Source organism: Anomaloglossus baeobatrachus, chromosome 5 (assembly GCF_048569485.1).
Source record: "Anomaloglossus baeobatrachus isolate aAnoBae1 chromosome 5, aAnoBae1.hap1, whole genome shotgun sequence".
Lineage (NCBI taxonomy): Eukaryota > Metazoa > Chordata > Amphibia > Anura > Aromobatidae > Anomaloglossus > Anomaloglossus baeobatrachus.
The window spans coordinates 494981902-495001934 of NC_134357.1; the positions used below are offsets into that span (position 1 = coordinate 494981902).

The following is a 20033-nucleotide window of genomic DNA, read 5'->3' on the forward strand; positions in this document are numbered from 1 at the left end:
GTAAAGCCCCCCTTAATGTCAAAGATCGTACAACCTCTCTGGTTTATTTGGGACTAAATGATGGATATCTCCTGCACAATTTTGTCATTAGAAAGGAGAATCTGAACCTGTGTCATGAGGTATTGGATCATACTCAGGAAATTTTCATCTTGCTGTTGGGTTACCAGACGCAAGTCAAGAAGCTATTAGGTCAGCAAGGGCTAAACGCTATCACATTGAACTCTTGGCGAAAAAGTCTTGCGTATAGCTCAGAAACTTCTTACATTTCACTATTATACAGTCCCCTATTGTAAAATATAAATCCTACACATTTCTGATATTTATGTATAGCAAGTAAGTGCCTTCTATTCTTATGCTGTTTTTTCTGAGATGTGACAAGTAAGATGTTGACTTTTGGAACAGACAAGTTTCTAATATATATCATATAACTACAAGCCACAGCTATATTTCAGTTCCTACATCATTACTGTAACTGGTAATTTGCCTCTTCATTCAGGAGGTCTTTGTGGTTTACCATGTATGTCATAATGTAAGAAGGATTCAACATGTTTTTCTGGAACCTAATAGCATTATTACCAAATGTTCATACCTTCTCCAACTCTTTAATGATAACTCCAACCATAATATTTCCACTGTTCGGGTTCCGATCCAAGCTCTTGTGCAGAGTCCATCTCAGCATTCCTATCACAGAACATATTGAGAATGTTTAATTTCCCACCTATCTCTTGACATGTTCTACCAACCAGTCATTATGAGGGAATCCAATGTAGAATTCCCTTCAGCTGCCCTACAACTATCAGAGCCAATGGCCAACTGAGCTTTTTCATAGATCTCTCAGGGGCTCTTCCTATGATCTACCTGGAGGAGAACTTTGCTCCTCAGCCTCACTGCTTGCTGGCTGGTGGTGCACTCCTCACTGACAGTTCAGCCCATCCGCATTGTCATTGTCATATAGGAGGTGAACGAAGGCAGAAATGTAAAGCGAATTGCAGACATTCTTAATTTCTCACGGTCTACAGTTCTCTAGCTAGCTTTAAACATGAGAATAAAACTTTTAAGGCCCTATTCACATTAGATGAAAGTCATCTAAACGCATCTATTTTGGCAGGACCTGCTGGCAATATAATGTCTATGATGGGCCTCTTGACTCTCACCCGGCATGTTATCAGGGAAGGGAAGGATAACAGTTGGATAATAAATTCTACAGATGAGCAAATAGATTCAGTACTTTTTGGCCGCAGGACTGAGCCCTGCAAACTACCTCCAACCTGCCGTCTTTTGTGACTCCACTTTTGACTAGCCAGCCTGGCTCGACGTCATTGTTGCAACCTGACACACACATGAAATCGTGTCAGTTTGGCAAATTTAAAATAAGCGCTGCAAATCAAGGAAAGATAGGGAACCATACCCAAGGCTACTGTCCAGTGTCCAAGGTGTACTAACCTGGCTACTGGACTAGTGTCCTGAAAATTGATTTGCAGATCCCTACTCAAAGTCCAATCCTTTTGTTGCCAGGGAATTCAAGCTGCTCCCAAAAGTGTCTGATAGAGGCTTTCTCCTTGTTGAAAACCCATAGATGGGCATACAAGCAGAATGCTTGTCTATGTGTCGGGAGAGATGTCTGTCTGCTGAACAAATGTTCGTCCAATAACAATCTCATGCTTTACTTGAATTGACAATCTGGACTTTTACTGACCCATTCTTACACTTCGTAAGAGTCCAGACACTCCAACTAATAAACATATTCTAAACAATGGAAAACTACTTGAAGAACAATTAAAGATCAAGTAAAAACATTAAAGTAAGGGTACACAACATTTTAACCACTAGCTCGTTTGGGGTTTTTTTATGCTGAGTTTTCCAGTTGTTCACTTGGAAAGCTCTCAGCACAAAAGGCAAACATACCCATAGACTTCCAAACTGATGAGTGAGGGCCAAAGAGTGTCTTTCAAGCCACCATTAAGCAGGAATGTATTAATTATACATTTTATGTTATTTGGAATTTTGCATTAGACTGTGCTATTCCATACAGAGTCATCTTTTGGAACATCATATAGTTTTTTTTCCTCCATTTTCTGATCTACCTGATTATTTTTAGTTGACTTTTTGATCATTATTTTAATTGTCCCTCAGTTTTTCTCCTTGAACCTGAGTTTACCTGGGTCTGACCGCTGTGTTGGATGTTGAATGTCAAGACCTCGAAGAATCGCTTGAACCTTTTGATAAACCATGTCTGCCTCGGTCGCTGAGGAAGAGAAAACAAAATGTTCATTGTACATGGCTTTTGGTCCACTTAAAGGGAATCTGTCAGCAGGTTTTTGTTACCTCATCTGAGAGCAGCATGATATAGGCTAAGAGGACCTGAGTTCATCGATATATCACTTAGATTAGTGGCTGCAGCTGTTCTGACAGTGAAACATTTGTGATTTTGCATGTAGCAGTGCTGGGGGAGCTACCTCCACCCACACCAGGCTTTCAGTGTACATTTCCATAGACAGAAGCTGCTAATCACAGAAGCGCAGTGAGGCTATGTTCACACAGCGCTTTTTTAGTAAGTTTTTGCTGCGTTTTTTTTTAGCTGCAGATTTGCCTTGGTTTTATGCAAATCCATGCTACTAAAAAGCTGCTTTTTACAGTCCCAGCAAAGTCTGAGATTTCTGAAATCTCATTCACACACACGCACACAAACACATCAGGTTTTTTCCTGACTGTTTTGTCAAATATCTGCATTTTTGGTCAGGTTTTTAAAGAATGAGCATGTCAATTCTTTGCTGCAGATTTGCGTCGTTTTTTCATTGATGCAACCCATTTTGTAGAAAAAAAGCAGCAAATCCGCACCAAATCTGCAGCAATAAACGCCACTAAAAAACGCATGAAAAACACACCAAAAACGCAGATGACTCAAAGGAGATTTCCTGCCACAAGATCAGGTTTTGGTCAGGAAAAAAACTTACCAAAAAAGTTCTGTGTGAACATAGCCTGAGTTGGACTACAACTCAACAACTCATGCACTGCTGAGACCCACTAATGATAAAGATAGGAGGCTTACACTAACATTACAGGTAAATAAAAAAAGACTGTGAGATAACAGATGCAGGGCTGAATTCTCTGTTTTAACTCTTGTAGTGTGCTATCTTCAGGTTATATTGCAGAAACCTGCTGACCGAGTCCCTGTAAGATGGTAGTTTACTTTCTGTGTATGCTTGACATAATTTGGACATAATAACCCAACTTGGCAAAAATTAATTTATTTTCTTGTGAAAATCGGGAGCTGTACACTCCTGTACTGTCTTATCTTACATTAATTAAATTAACATTTGCCGCTGTGTAATGTGGTGACTAGTGGTTAGTAGTACTGACCAGGTCATTAAAGGTGTCCAACTTCAAACCAAAATCCAAAAACATGTCAGCCAGTTAACCATCTGAATGAAAAGGCAATTATGTCGTATCTAGATGCAGGGTAGACAGATATTAGCTTGGGGCAGGGACCAGTGAGAACATATTCACTCTTTTATCATGTATAATATAACGCAGAGCCCTCACAGGCAGGGTCCTCTTTCATCCTGTACCTTTGTGCCTTGTATTGTTCATGATTATTGTACTTGTTTTTAGTGTTGAGCGGACCCGGATCGGCAAAATCCGGATCCGCACGGTTTGAGCGGCTGATCCAAGTTCGACCCGGAAGCGAGAATCCGGCTGCACGATCTAGATCCGGGTGGTTTTTTTTCTCTCCCTCTCTCTCTCTCCCTCTCTCGATCTCTCTCGTTCTCTCTCTCTCGTCCCCGGATTCCACTCCCCATTGACCTATATGGGGCCGAACTCCAGATCGGATCCGGACTTCTTCCTCAACTCGCCGGGTAGCCGCCGGACACGGATTTTTCACGATCCGCTCAACTCTACTTGTTTTTATTATGTATACCCCTTTGGCACTATAACAATAATAGTTCAACCAACCACCACCCCCCACCCCCCAAAAAAAAAAAACAAAAAAAAAACAGCCAACCATTTTAGTTTAATTTTATATTACTAAGCTAAAACCTTTTGCGTCTGGTGTAATCTCAGAAAGATTGTACAAAGGAATTCACTAAATGAATCAATGTCTTAAGAAAACGCTTATTGATTGCTCTCTGTGAGAGAAACAAAATTAAAATTTTGTAGTTGTGATAACTTTTTAATGGCTAACTAAAATAAAATATATGATGATGTTATAAAGCAAGCTTTCGAGACATCTCAGGTCTCTTCCTCAGGCATTGTATGACAAAATATCTGAAGAAACACAAATATATGCACAAACAGACCAGAGGGATGGAAGAAAACTCTTGACATCTAGTGAGAAGAGCATTATCTTTAAATCTTGATGACTTGTTCACTTAATAGCTTCCTCTGTTCCTGAGTCTTTATACCTTTGTGGGCTGTTATCAACATCATCCAATTACCAAGATGATATATGGTTGATAACCCTAAATGATATGAGTTCTGGAAGACCTATCACTATCGCTCAGATGCCTCTCAGATAAGTTGCATCCATCATAGCAGTGTGTGGATGTTATGTTAGCAGTTTACCCTCCTTGCTTACAGTCATTTAGTAAAATCGACCTTATTACCTGAGAGGTCCATAGAGAAGGCATTTATTGGCCAGTGGTTGTGAATGAACGGTCAGCGTTCCAGAACGTCTTCTGCGTCTCTTGTCCTGTGGGCGAAACCTTTTTGTACGTTTTCAGTAGTAGCCTGCATACAAAAAGCATCAATAGTTATCAGTGTTTAATTATTCAGATCACATTTTCCACATATCCCAAAAAGTCACACACCTAGATCAGAACAACCTTTTAGGATAGGTGGTGACCTAAGACTATCATTGTCCCTGTGAGTGTGATGGGACTACTATTAAGGAAACCTGACCGTGTTGCACCAGGCAATGGCTGTATGATTTTTGCATCTGAAACATTGCGGCTTTTCAGAGATAAACATACTTTTAAGGCTACTTTACACACTGCGATATCGGTCCCGATATCGCTAGTGTGGGTACCCGCCCCCATCTGTTGCGCGACACGGGCAAATCGCTGCCCGTGCCGCACAACAGCCGTCACACATACTTACCTGTCCGGCGACCCACTTCCAATGACTGACAGGTCTCTCCCTATACATGCATGTGTGGCGCCCTGGACCAGCCAGGTCGTCACAGGTACTGCAACAACACACCCCACACCCCGGCTAGGCACATCGAAGTCAGACAAAAATCTTTGTTGCCTCCCTCCAGGGGCTGATGTCCACACAAGGGGGTGGAGCCAGGCAGTTGGCCCCACCCACCGAGGAGTTCACAGTCCTGGAGGCGGAAAAAGGCAGTGAGATCAGTTTTGGAGTAAAAGAGGGAAGTGGTAGTAGAGGAGACTGTGTCCGGGTGTGTGGCCCGGGCACATACAGCAAGGTTGGCAGACGGTGGTGACCGTCTGCAGGCGAGGCAGATTGACGTGAACCGTAAGGACCGGGGACGGGCAGTGGCCCGCCGGTACCGGATCGGGGAGCGAAGAGAAGCCAGCACCATTCGGCAGGGCCTACGGACCCCGACCAGGCTTGGAGTCGCCGTAAAACCGGTCAAATCCGTTAGCGAAGGGAACCTCCGGGGTTTCCCAGCAGTCAAGACCCGATTAAAGGCAACAGCTCAAACTGTGAAGGGAAATACAGTCACCGCCAAGGCTACAGTTCCCAGGGACAGCCTGCGGGCAAAAGGGGCTCCCTCAGCCTCCATACAAGCTGGGGAGCGGTTTACCGGTGGGTAGCCACCAGAACCGAGAACACAACACAGGTGCAGGGAAAGGCAGTCACCGCCAACCTACCGGGAGAAGAACCACCGCAGCCGTCTGTGGGACCCGTCCATCCAGCCGTTTGTTTTAGACTTTGTATTCATCATTGGCTGAGTGAGTACCACCGTGCCGTGCGGCACCGCGCTGCCCCCGCGACCCTGCACCTCACCAGGTCCCGTAACCCACCTGCCATCCTCCCCTCACCGGGCCCCGGGACAACCAACCCCCCTACCCACGGAGGGGAGACACAACATCCAAGCTGCTCCCTGTCATTGCTCCCGGGATCCCTGTCCAGAGCAGCGGTGGCGTCACAACCTCACCACAACCGTGGGTGGCGTCACGGACAATAAATCCCTAAAATCATTCCCCTTTTCACTCACGGGCGAGGAGCGCCGCTCGAGTCCCCGGGATCCGGCCCACCGCTCGAGCCACCACCGAGCAGCAGCCGGACCCGAGCAGTGGGTGAGCGCAGCGTCCCCTCCTCTGCCCGCGACACATGCAGGGAGAGACCAGTCACTCAAAGGGAGCGGACTGGTAGAAGACACTAGGGACCAGCCTTTTCAACTTGTCACCTATACAGCTTTTAAAAAATGTTTCTCTGAAATGATGCAGCATTAAAGAGTCAAACATACCTGGCTGAAATCATACAGCCAATGTGACAAACTAGGCCATCGTTACAGACAGCACTTAAAGCAATCTATATATCCCTCTAATCAGCCAGCGTACTGGTTGAAAAATAGAAGTGGCAAGGTCTTTAAATGTTAACACTAGTTTTTAATGATACACACACACACACACGTATGTATGTCTGTGTGTGTGTGTGTGTGTGTGTACAGACCAAAAATTTGGACACACCTTCTTATTCAGAGAGTTTTTTCTTTATTTTCATGACTCTGAAAATTGTAGATTCACATTGCATCAAAACTATGAATTAATACATGTGGAATGAAATACTTAACAAAAAAGTGTGAAACAACTGAAAATATGTCTTATATTCTAGGTTCTTAAATGTAGCCACCTTTTGCTTTGATTACTGCTTTGCACACTCTTGGCATTCTCTTGATGAGCTTCAAGAGGTAGTCACTGGAAATGGTTTTCACTTCACTGGTGTGCCCTGTCAGGTTTAATAAGTGGATAACAGAGAGCAAAAGAAAAGGGTGTTCAATACTGCGCCAAAAGATCACTAGAACAGATGTTCAGATTAATGTATCTTTATTTTCATCCAGGTCTACGCGTTTCAGGAGCCACTGCCCCCTTCCTCAGGACGGTCAGGCAAGACAAACATCAAATCTGGAGATTTGATGTTTGTCTTGCCTGACGGTCCTGAGGAAGGGGGCAGTGGCTCCTGAAACGCGTAGACCTGGATGAAAATAAAGATACATTAATCTGAACATTTGTTCTAGTGATCTTTTGGCGCAGTATTGAACACCCTTTTTCTTTTGCTCTCTGTTATCTGCCGTTTTCGGGTGGCTGCAGCCTTTGATCAAATTCTACATGCGATTACAGTTGTTGTGACTCTCACAACGATATCTGGTGAGTAGTTTCACCCCCTCCCCCACCCCTCATATACTGGGGTAAGACCCTATATGTGCTTTCTTTCCACAGCTTTCTTCTCTAGGTTTAATAAGTGGGAGTTCTTGCCTTATAAATGGGGTTGGGACCATCAGCTGTGTTGTGTAGAAGTCTGGTGGATACACAGTTGATAGTCCTACTGAATAGACTGTTAGCTGCTTTTTTCTTGCCATAATACAAATTCTAAGTAAAGAAAAACGAGTGGCCATCATTACTTTAAGAAATGAAGGTCAGTCAGTCTGAAAAATTGGGAAAACTTTGAAAGTGTCCCCAAGTACAGTGGCAAAAACCATCAAACGCTACAAAGAAACTGGCTCACATGAGGACCGCCCCAGGAAAGGAAGACCAAGAGTCACCTCTGCTGAGGATACGTTTATCCAAGTCACCAGCCTCAGAAATCGCAGGTTAACAGCAGCTCAGATTAGAGACCAGGTCAATGCCACACAGAGTTCTAGCAGCAGACACAACTCTAGAACAACTGTTAAGAGGAGACTTTGTGCAGCAGGCCTTCATGGTAAAATAGCTGCTAGGAAACCACTGCTAAGGACAGGCAACAAGCAGAAGAGACTTGTTTGGGCTAAAGAACACAAGGAATGGACATTAGACCAGTGGAAAACTGTGCTTTGGTCTGATGAGTCCAAATTTGAGATCTTTGGATCCAACCACCGTGTCTGTGTGACGCAGAAAAGGTGAACGGATGGGCTCTACATGGCTGGTTCCCACCGTGAAGCATGGAGGAGGAGGTGTGATGGTGTGGGGTGCTTTGCTGGTGATACTGTTGGGGATTTATTCAAAATTGAAGGCATACAGAACCAGCATGGCTACCACAGCATCTTGCAGCGGCGTGCTATTCCATCTGGTTTGCATTTAGTTGGACCATCATTTATTTTTCAACAGGACAATGACCCCAAATACACCTCCAGGCTGTGTAAGGGCTATTTGACTAAGAAGGAGAGTGATGGGGTGCTACGCCAGATGACCTGGCCTCCACAGTCACCAGACCTGAACCCAATCGAGATGGTTTGGGGTGAGCTGGACCGCAGAGTGAAGGCAAAAGGGCCAACAAGTGCTAAGCATCTCTGGGAACTCCTTCAAGACTGTTGGAAGACCATTTCCGGTGACTACCTCTTGAAGCTCATCATAGTTTTGATGTGTTCAATGTGAATCTACAATTTTCAGAGTCATGAAAATAAAGAAAACTCTTTGAATGAGAAGGTGTCTCCAAATGTTTGGTCTGCACTATATAAATATATATAATCTATTTTTTTTATTATTATTAATAATAATAATTTTTTTTTTTTCTTTTAAAGTAAAAAAAAAAAAATAAAACATCAAAAGGTGCCCCACTCTTCTGGGAAGGATTTCTACAAGATTTTGGAGGGGTCTGTGCGAATCTTTGCCCATTAATCTAGAAGAGCATTTGTGAGGTCAGACTGATGTTGGGGAAAGTCCGGGCTCACAATCTCTATTCTAGTTCTTTCTAAAGCTATTGGATGGGGCCAAGGTCCGGGCTCTGTTTGGCCAGTCATGTTAGTCCACACCAAACCATGTCTATATGGACCTTTTGCACTGGGTATGATCAATTGGGAACAAAACAGGATGACTTTTCTGCTCCTCCATACTCGGACCCCCGCTGTGTAATGTTACGGGGTCTCCATTTCGTGACTGAGCTGCTGTTTATCAAAAATATCATTTACAGGTGATGGGGAAAATTTAGGAGGGTAGAAATATCATGAACGAACTTGTTTCCCCAGTGGCTCCTGTTACAGGACTGCGCTGGTATCAGTGAGCTCTGTACCACCAGCCGGTCTGTCACATGTTAGTAAAGGCAGATGGCATGGAGGGGGGTCGGATGTTTTACACTGGGGGTATGGGGCCAGATGTTATACACCAGAGGCGAGAGAGCAGATGTTATACTCCAGTGGTGAGGGGCTGAGGGTTATACACCAGAGAAAAAAAAACATGAATTCAATGAATAAGCTTGTCCCAATACTTTTGCCCATATCATGTATATTACAATCGGTGTCTAGTTTCACTTCTCTGACAAATCGTATATATATAAAAAAAAAATTGTCTGCTCAGGATATTGAATGTAACCTCAGTACCTGGTAGCAATAAGTAATATCTTTGGGAAGGATACCACAGAGCTTCCAAAAGGAAGCAGCATTCATCAATTTTAAACTATATCTTAATGTTCAGTTGGAGTGGTATCAGTAATCCAAGTTCCCTGCCCCTAGTAATATACTTACCAGCCACCGTCTTCTGCTCTTCCTCGCGCCGCTTCGGTCCCGATCTGCCTTCTGGTGGCCACAGATGTCAGAGGTAACAGCCATAAGCTCTATATTTAAGTCTATGAGAGCATCATTCTGGCTCTCATAGACTTACAATGAAAAGTAACCTTCGGCTTGCTCATCAATCACTGAAGCGGTCCGGCAGTTCACAAAATGACTGCAGCACAGGAGAGAACAGAGGAAGCAAGCATTTGGTAAGTATATTACTACAGGCAGGAAACTTACAATAGTGATACCACGTCTGGGGGCAAAATAAAAAAAAAAAAAAAAGCGCCGGAGTGGTGCTTTAAAAAGAAAAGTATCACCTAGAATTTTTTGCTAATTTAAACTACGTACGAATTTATTTTTTTCTCTTGTTGTAGAGAAGAACGACTTCTACGAGAGTGTGTTGTGGACTAACTTTTTCATTTATCCATACGTCACAGGGAGTGGGGTGATGTCTATCACCCATTATCAGTAGTGTATCCTGTGTTATTTGCGCCAGCTTTATAATAAAGGTGTAGCAACTCACTTCCTGTGGTGATAATGTCTGGCGAGAAGTGATTGCTGCGGAACAGGTAGTGTCAGCTGAATCCAACACTTAGCGACCCGTTTGAAAACTACAGGCTTTCAGGATTTGCTGGTGATGACCCATTCTTTTTTGAGCAAACTTCACATAAAAACAAACCAAAACTCTTGCTTCCCTGTCCAGGATCTTAGTACACATATACAAGAGAGTGACAACCTTCCTGTATTTCAGTGAAATTACTTGAGCCAAAATTTTCTGACATAGGAAGTTCGCACAAACAATACTAGGTTGCCGGAAAGCAAATCTCGTCTCTAACATTGTGTCAAGAAAAGAAAACTTTTGATCAAAGCCGTGAGGGGAAAGGAAGGTTTGTTTTTTGGGGTTTTTTTTCTGCCGAAAAACAAATCATCAACTAAAGATATCTCAATAAGTGGTTCAGGTTCCTGTTTTTCATCTAAAAATATATGAATGCGTATAAATGCTGGTTTGTAAAGGAACTCAAAGCTACAGATCCTGCGCTGGAGTCACGTTACACGGGGAACATTACATTATTTTAATGACACTTTTCCTTTTATACTCTGATTTTAAAACAAAAATCTGTTGTTAATGTTCACTTCTTTTAGACCAAAAAGTTTCCTTGGTAAGTGATGTATTGGGTTAGAGACCTTGAAAGGATCTAAATGGGGAAGTATAAACTATTGTATAAGGTGGTGTCTTACATAATGTGTAAACTGGTAGAGAAGTTCTTGAGGATTATTATGACATTTGTGCCTTTTTATATGGACTTCCTTTACTAGCAGCATCACCCCAAAAGCCCCCCAACTCTCATCAAGATAAACCAGAAAAAGAACAAGTCCCTTTGCAGCAAAGTTTGCTAATCGTTTTGATTAACCAAAAAAAAAAAAAATACAAATTTGTGTTACAGCCCTTAAGGTTTGTTTACCCAAACCGACTGGTAGTACTGACCACCGATCAGCAACTTTTTTGCTGTTGCACAGTTCGTTCATAGCCTGTTTACACAGGCAGACCAATGTTCAGCTGATGTGTAAAAAGCTGTAATTTTTCTCGGCGGCACAAGTCCTGTTTAGCTACGACAATGTGCTACCGAGATGAGCTCAAAAGATCATTTCACCCAGTCTCATGGGCGTGTCACGGTTGACAGACAACCCTGTGGTGTCAGGATGCAGATAGTTGCTGCGTTTGGCTGCACAAACTACTCCTCAATATTCCATCCTTTCCTATTTAGTGTGAATGGAGTTTTTTGTATCTTCTTAATTAGGGTTTACTCTTTCCTCTTTAGGACCCTGCAGAGATCTTTTCTTTTCAGCTGCTAATCATTATCCATCACACTCTGTGTCTTTATTTACCTGCATTTCCCTTGGTATGTTGCTGGTGATAGTTAAGTTTCTATACTGTCCTAATTGCAAGCAGTCGGCTTGTAATCATCTGGAGAAACGTACAGTATGTTGCTGTTCCTCTCTCCCTAAGTCCTATTGGAGATAAGTTCGTTTTTGTTTTCCCCTGTGTGTTCTTTAGTGGGGTTGACTAGTGCTCATCCCGCCCGTTCATTACCTGGGGCCCAGTCAGAGCCAAGTATCCTGCTGGGCGCATAGGCGCGGAACCTATCTAGGGACATCAGAGGAGCCAGGGATCAGTGAAAGGTTTTATCAAGGGTCACCATCTCCCCCTCCCCTAGACACCGGGTTTCCCTCTTCCATCCCCTCACGTTTTGCTCGGTATTTCCTCATACCATGATACCCAGTGAATGAGCATTTTTTGTCAGTCTGTTTAGAATGCAGGATTATCGATAAGTGTTCCTTAGAAGACCCGTTTACGATAATTTTTCATTGTACATGGATCCTTTTACAGACCAAGATTTTTGTGTTACTCCATCTGCCTCTGTCTAGTAAGAATAATGAGCAAAACAAGTGGAATAATACACTACTACTTGATCAATCAAAATAGGCTGCCATTGTTCTCGGCAGGACAAATCATGTTCACGTAGGACATTGCGCTGATAAGAATGATGATTTTTGTTCAGCACAGGAGATCATTTCATGATGCATTTGTTCACTGGTTTAGACTACAAGATCAACGTGAACTCAGCATACTTAAAAACATTTATTTTCTCATTAAACTTTGATTGTTTGTTTCTGGTTTTTACATCAATTTTTTTGTTAAGTCTCATAACGCTTACCCAAACTAGCGATATTGTCAGTCATTTAAAAAGAGTTAAAAATATTAAAGAGACCCAACCATAAGGATTTTCATATATAAAGTAAAGCCAGTGCTTTACTGGCACTAGAATGCTGAATGTAAGCATAGCTTTGTTCTGAATTTCAATATTTTATTTCAGAAATATGTGCAGGTAAAGTTACAGCAATGCACAGTTATTTGATTGACAGGTGCAACAGGGGCCGGGAATATGTCGGTTGGGTCTTGATATCTACTCCCACCCCTATCTGCCTGCCTGCCTGCCTGGCCTTCCTCCCCCTGTCGCCGTCATAAATGTTAATGCTGGAGTTTGTGCACTGTCATTTGGAAGCATTACTTAAAACTCTTCACATTCAGCAGACTGTTGTATGTGCTATGCGAGGGCGGCGCATGCGCCCTCATATCCTGTGAAAAAACTTTATAACTCCAGCGGACAAATTTGAGGATGCAGATATATATTAAAAAAATTTTTGCATTTGCAAATTGTTATTTTGAAAAACTTCCATAAAATTGGAGCCACACTTCTGGGCGGTGAAGGAAAGAGATTAGGAGTGGTAGCCTGCTTGGACTATGCGTTTAGGCGTAAAAGCGCCTTCTACATGGTCTATCAAACTAAAGGCTAGACTGCCAAAATATAGAAAAAGGGGAGGAAAGGAAAAAGTGAAGGAAAGGGATTAAAATCAAACATGAAACCTCCCATGTTTTAACCCTATGATGGCGAATCATGCCATCATAGGGTTAAAACATGGGAGGTTTCATGTTTGATTTTAATCCCTTTCCTTCACTTTTTCCTTTCCTCCCCTTTTTCTATATTTTGGCAGTCTAGCCTTTAGTTTGATAGACCATGTAGAAGGCGCTTGTACGCCGAAACGCGTAGTCCAAGCAGGCTACCACTCCTAATCTCTTTCCTTCACCGCACAGAAGTGTGGCTCCAATTTTATGGAAGTTTTTCAAAATAAAAATTTGCAAATGCAAAAAATTTTTTAATATATATCTGCATCCTCAAATTTGTCCGCTGGAGTTATAAAGTTTTTTCATTTGGATTTCCCGTGGCTGGCTCCTGCTCTGGTTTTCCGTGCGGACTTTCTTCTGGATTGATACTGGAATCCACACACAGGAGTGTACGGGTAAGCTGGCTTTGAAAACTATTTAGTTTTTTTCTCATATCCTGTGCTCTCATTGTGACCGCAGGAGCGCACGCGGTCACAACAGATCTGCACAAAATCAGCTTGCCGCAGACCACACCTAGAAGAACACCAGCCGCATGCTTCACAGAAGACCATTGAGCTGATTTTGTAGGCGGTCTACAGTTCTGTACAGTTCTGACCGTCATCAACGAAGATATAAAAAAAAAAATCTGGTGTGCAAACGTAACAAAAAAAATCTAGTGTGCATACCTAGTACAATGTAGCAAAAACTAATTAACTAAAATTTTTTAGCATCACTGTAATCATCTCGACCCAAATAATAGTTATAAACAATAAGAAATGCCAAATTGCCTTTCTTTTCTTATTCCCTCATGCCTAAAAAATTTAATAAAAGATCTTCATGACCTTAATATAACCCAAAATTGTGCTGTGAAAAAAATACAACTTGTCCTGCAGATAAAAGCCTCGTAAAGCTATGAAGGTGGAAAAACAAAATAATTATGGATGCTGAATGAAACTGAAAAAAAAATTGCTTAGTCAAATTACTGAAAAGTCGTATGATGATTAAAGAGGTACTCCTTCCGAGTCTGAGATGAGCGGAGCTATTAATGTCCCGTATAAAGAGAGCCTACTTGCTTACATGCTCGAGCCTTAGGCTACTTTCACACATCCGGTTTGAGCCGTGCGGCTCAATCCGGCTGTGAAACCTATGCAATGGATGCGGTGAAAACACCGCATCCTTTGCATAAGTTTTTACATGCGGCCGGTCCGTTTTTTTCCGGTTGCGGCACGCTACTGAGCATGCGCAGTGGAAAAAACCGCATGCGGCGGCCGGATGCGTTTTTTTCCGCATCGCGCCGCATCCGGCATCCATAGGCATGCATTGAAAATGCGCCGCAGCGGCCAGATGCAGCGCGATGCGGTTTTTTTTGCCGGAGCAAAACACGTTGCAGGGAACGTTCTATCCGGCCGCCGCATTTATTAATTTTGCCGCATCCGGAAAAAAACGGATGCACCGCAAAGCCATCAGGTACAATCCGGTTACAATGCAAGTGTATGGGGATAAACCGGATGCGATACCGGATCCGGTTTACCCGTTTTTTTCCGGATTGTACCTGATGGGAAAAAACTGATGTGTGAAAGTAGCCTTAGGTATCGTGAAGCTGTCTGTTCTTATAAAAGGACATTTGTGCGACACCCGCACTTAAGCCTGCAGCTATCATTGGAAGTGATGTCATCAGCTTTGCTCATAGCCAATGTGGATGTGAGCGGGAACCTGTTTCTTTAATGGGGATGAGGGCATCTGTATAGTACTAACAAATAATATAACAATCCCCCAACAGTGCCGCCAATATAAAGGGAGTCTGCCACCTCAGAGGTGCACCAAATCCCCCATATTTGCATATGAATTTTCCTCAGGCACTGTACCAGTAGATTTTTATAGGATCTAAGTCCCCTATAAGAGGGTATAGGTCACTTAATTGGGGGGTGACAGACTCTGTTTAACTGAAGCAGAGGATCAAAGGCTCGCCACATGGGTAATAAGAATTTGTTTTCACCATGTGCCTTAACTCCTTCCCTCCCCCAATAAATATGCGTGCACTATTCAGTTGAGCATTCATGTATCTTAAATGGGGAGAGAGGAGTAAGGCTATGTTCACACTTCCGTCTTTTTGCATCAGTCACAATCCGTCGCCTTGAGGAATTACGGTATCCTGCAAAATATTTTGCAGCAATCCGTTTTTTCCCCATAGACTTCTATTAGTGACGGATTGTGACTGATGCCCCTGCGTTGCATCCGCCGCGTGACGGATCAGTCGTTTACTGACTGACCGTCAGGCAGTAGGAATGCAATGTTTTTTTGTGTGCGGCGGATCGTTTTTACTGTGACCATGCGCACAGTAAAAAAACATGATGGATGGTAAATTCAGTTCCAGCGGCAGGAACGATCAGCTGTGCGCCTGGCGGCCGGCTTTTGAGAGCAATCAGCTGATCGTTCTCTCTCTCTCGAATCCGCTTTCTGATAACAATCAATTCCATTTCTTGTCACCCGTTGTATAACGCTTCAGTCACAAGCGGCAAGCAACGCAGGTGACTGATGCAAAATAATGGAAATGTGAACATAGCCTAAGCTGACCCCAAACACCTCTCGCAGGGGTTTATCACCTCTGGGAACAGAAGTATTGGGCTGGATGATTTCCTGAGTACACAAAACATTATTGGTTATACATTTTGTCACTAAGTCACTTATAAGTGGTGGAGGAAGGTTGAACTAGATGGACCTAGGTCTTTTTTCAACCTATGAAACAATGTAACATGATCTGTCGAAGGAGATTCAGGAGGCCCCCAGACACATTGCAATAGTCAGGACAGTCATACAGAGTTTGGCAAATTTAACCTGGTGTGTATGGGAGGAAGGGAGCTTTTAAGTTGTAATAACTGTAAATGTATAAAAAAAAATCTTTGAACCTTACCGAAAAATAAGTCTATAAGGATATGCAGTTGTTTCAGGAATCAATTTTGTTCCTTATGTTTCAGATTGGACACTTGCAAAGATGATAGCCGTGGATGAGAATACAGTGCCTACAAGTAGTATTCAACCCCCTGCAGATTTAGCAGGTTTGATAATATGCAAATAAAGGTCCAGTCACACTAAGCAACTTACCAGCGATCCCAACAACGATAGGGATCGCTGGTAAGTTGCTAGGAGGTTGCTGGTGAGATGTCACACTGCGACGCTCCAGCGATCCCACCAGCAACCTGACCTGGTAGGGATCGCTGGAGCGTCGCTACACGCGTTGCTGGTGAGCTCACCAGCAACCAGTGACCAGCCCCCAGCGCCGCGTGGAAGATGCTGCGCTTGGTAACTAAGGTAAATATCGGGTAACCAACCCGATATTTACCTTGGTTACCAGCGCACGGAGCTACACGTGCACAGAGCAGGGAGCAGCGCACACCGCTTAGCGCTGGCTCCCTGCTCTCCTAGTTACAGCACACATCGGGTTAATTACCCGATGTGTGCTGCAGCTACATGTGCACAGAGCAGGGAGCAGCGCACACTGCTTAGCGCTGGCTCCCTGCTCTCCTAGCTACAGCACACATCGGGTTAATTAACCCGATGTGTCCTGCAGCTACATGTGCACAGAGCAGGAGCCGGCACTGACAGAGCGGCGGAGGCTGGTAACAAAGGTAAATATCGGGTAACCAAGGACAGGGCTTCTTGGTTACCCGATGTTTACCGTGGTTACCAGCCTCCGCAGAAGCCGGCTCCTGCTGCCTGCACATTTAGTTGTTGCTGTCTCGCTGTCACACACAGCGATCTGCGCTTCACAGCGGGAGAGCAACAACTAAAAAATGGCCCAGGACATTCAGCAACAACCAACGACCTCACAGCAGGGGCCAGGTTGTTGCTGGATGTCACACACAGCAACATCGCTAGCAACGTCACAAAAGTTGTTCGTTAGCAGCGATGTTGCTAGCGATGTTGCTTAGTGTGACGGGGCCTTAAGTTAGAGCCTGCAAACTTCAAACAAGAGCAGGATTTATTAACAGATGCATAAATCTTACAAGCCAACAAGTTATGTTGCTCAGTTAAATTTTAATTAATTTTCAACATAAAAGTGTGGGTCAATTATTATTCAACCCCTAGGTTTAATATTTTGTGGAATAACTCTTGTTTGCAATTACAGCTAATAATCGTCTTTTATAAGACCTGATCAGGCCGGCACAGGTCTCTGGAGTTATCTTGGTCCACTCCTCCATGCAGATCTTCTCCAAGTTATCTAGGTTCTTTGGGTGTCTCATGTGGACTTTAATCTTGAGCTCCTTCCACAAGTTTTCAATTGGGTTAATGTCAGGAGACTGACTAGGCCACTACAACACCTTGATTTTTTTCCCTCTTGAACCAGGCCTTGGTTTTCTTGGCTGTGTGCTTTGGGTCGTTGTCTTGTTGGAAGATGAAATGACGACCCATCTTAAGATCCTTGATGGAGGAGCGGAGGTTCTTGGCCAAAATCTCCAGGTAGGCCGTGCTATCCATCTTCCCATGGATGCGGACCAGATGGCCAGGCCCCTTGGCTGAGAAACAGCCCCACAGCATGATGCTGCCACCACCATGCTTGACTGTAGGGATGGTATTCTTGGGGTCGTATGCAGTGCCATCCAGTCTCCAAACGTCACGTGTGTGGTTGGCACCAAAGATCTCAATCTTGGTCTCATCAGACCAGAGAACCTTGAACCAGTCTGTCTGAGTCCTCCAAGTGATCATGAGCAAACTGTAGACGAGCCTTGACATGACGCTTTGAAAGTAAAGGTACCTTACGGGCTCGTCTGGAACGGAGACCATTGCGGTGGAGTACGTTACTTATGGTATTGACTGAAACCCATGTCCCCACTGCCATGAGATCTTCCCGGAGCTCCTTCCTTGTTGTCCTTGGGTTAGCCTTGACTCTTCGGACAAGCCTGGCCTCGGCACGGGTGGAAACTTTCAAAGGCTGTCCAAGCCGTGGAAGGCTAACAGTAGTTCCATAAGCCTTCCACTTCCGGATGATGCTCCCAACAGTGGAGACAGGTAGGCCCAACTCCTTGGAAAGGGTTTTGTACCCCTTGCCAGCCTTGTGACCCTCCACGATCTTGTCTCTGATGGCCTTGGAATGCTCCTTTGTCTTTCCCATGTTGACCAAGTATGAGTGCTGTTCACAAGTTTGGGGAGGGTCTTAATTAGTCAGAAAAGGCTGGAAAAAGAGATAATTAATCCAAACATGTGAAGCTCATTGTTCTTTGTGCCTGAAATACTTCTTAATACTTTAGGGGAACCAAACAGAATTCTTGTGGTTTGAGGGGTTGAATAATAAATGACCCTCAGAATAAACTTTTCACAATTTAATAAAAAAAAAATAAATAAATAACATTCTTTTTTGCTGCAGTGCATTTCACACTTCCAGGCTGATCTACAGTCCAAATGTCACAATGCCAAGTTAATTCCGAATGTGTAAACCTGCTAAATCTGCAGGGGGTTGAATACTACTTGTAGGCACTGTATATTAGGCATTATTCAGGCAGGCATTGTGTCATTCAGCAACTAAATAGTTGAATGGCAACAAGGCTTTTTGCACTGCAGAGCTTCCTGTGGCGCTGCACAACATCCTTTTCCCATCCCCCGTAATATGAACTTGACCCTAGGTATCCTGAAACATTTATAGACACGCAGTCAAATCTTACACGTCAAATCCAACTTACAAACTATCGACCTTGCAAACTATCACAATGCAAAATCTGTATAAAGTTCACAGGAGTCCTAGAGTTTAGCTACAGATGGTGCGGTCTCATGTTCTGTGCAAGACTAGGTTTTCATCAATACTGTTTCTCCATCGAGCAGAAACTCAAGGATTCCAACAGATACTTGTACCTGACAGAGCTACTTGAATGAAGCTGAAAAAAATTGCAGATGAGTAAAATTGGTCCAAGTGGAATGTTTTGGGGTTTTTTTGTTTTTGTTTTTTTTTAATTGCATTCCACTAGTCTGATTTAACTCGCTGTGTATCCTAGGCCTAAATGTGAACCTAGTCTAAGGGGTACTTCTCACATAGCGAGATCGCTGCTGAGTCACAGGTTTTGTGACGTACCAGTGACCTCAGCAGCGATCTCGCTGTGTGTGACACTAAACAGTAAGGAATAACGTTTGGAACTCCATTCTATGTCTGAACTGGGTGCAAAAAACCTAAAAAACATCACTATGGGGAGATAAGGTATGCACACCAGTGACTATGGAAGGGGAATACATGCAATAGCAGAAACTGCTGTGTGAATACTGACATGAAAAATTCAATAGCTATGTGTAAGAATGAAATGTGAAAAATGGAACCTGCATTACTGCCATGAATATATATATATATTCATGGCAGTAATGCAGGTTCCATTTTTCACATTTCATTCTTACACATAGCTATTGAATTTTTCATGTCAGTATTCACACAGCAGTTTCTGCTATTGCATGTATTCCCCTTCCATAGTCACTGGTGTGCATACCTGACACTAAACAGTGACCTGGCCTCTGCTGTGAAATCGCTGATCATTACACACTGTTCTGGTTCATTTTTTGGTCGTCGGGCTCCCACAGGGCAGCACGCATCGGTGTGTTTGACATCCTCCCCAACAACCTCGTTCGCGACTCACGTAGGCATGCATCTTCATTGTTTTCCGCGCCCTGTGACAGGGTCCCAGTGACCGCCGTATCGTTGCTGCGTCGCTGGGAAGATCTGACTGTTTGACAGCTCATTAGCGACCCTGTAGCGGCGTACCAGCGATCCTGACCAGGTCGTATCGTGGTCAGAATCGCTGGTAGGTCGTTTAGTGTGACGGTACTCTTACACTGCCATACACATTAGATGACTGTCAGGCAAACCATCTCAGCCATCTTTCCCACACACAGCAGCACTTGTCCAGCCAAGCACTAATGCGTTCTCCATGAGAGAGCATTCTCCAGACATGTTTGGGGGCT

The 20033-nt window shown here is 43.7% G+C and overlaps 1 protein-coding gene across 3 annotated transcripts in view; it reads right to left on the reverse strand.

The window, feature by feature from the left end:
- PIK3R6 (phosphoinositide-3-kinase regulatory subunit 6) overlaps positions 1–20033 on the reverse strand; it is a 90009-nt gene that overhangs the window by 36227 nt on the left and 33749 nt on the right. For all 3 annotated transcript variants that reach the window (XM_075347941.1, XM_075347942.1, XM_075347943.1), the window contains exons 2-4: positions 4605–4728; positions 2159–2245; positions 590–681 (exon numbers count right to left, since the gene is read on the reverse strand). In XM_075347941.1, the coding sequence (XP_075204056.1) occupies positions 590–681; positions 2159–2245; positions 4605–4617 (192 nt within the window). In that variant the 5' untranslated portion in view covers positions 4618–4728. The remainder of the gene's footprint in view (positions 1–589; positions 682–2158; positions 2246–4604; positions 4729–20033) is intronic.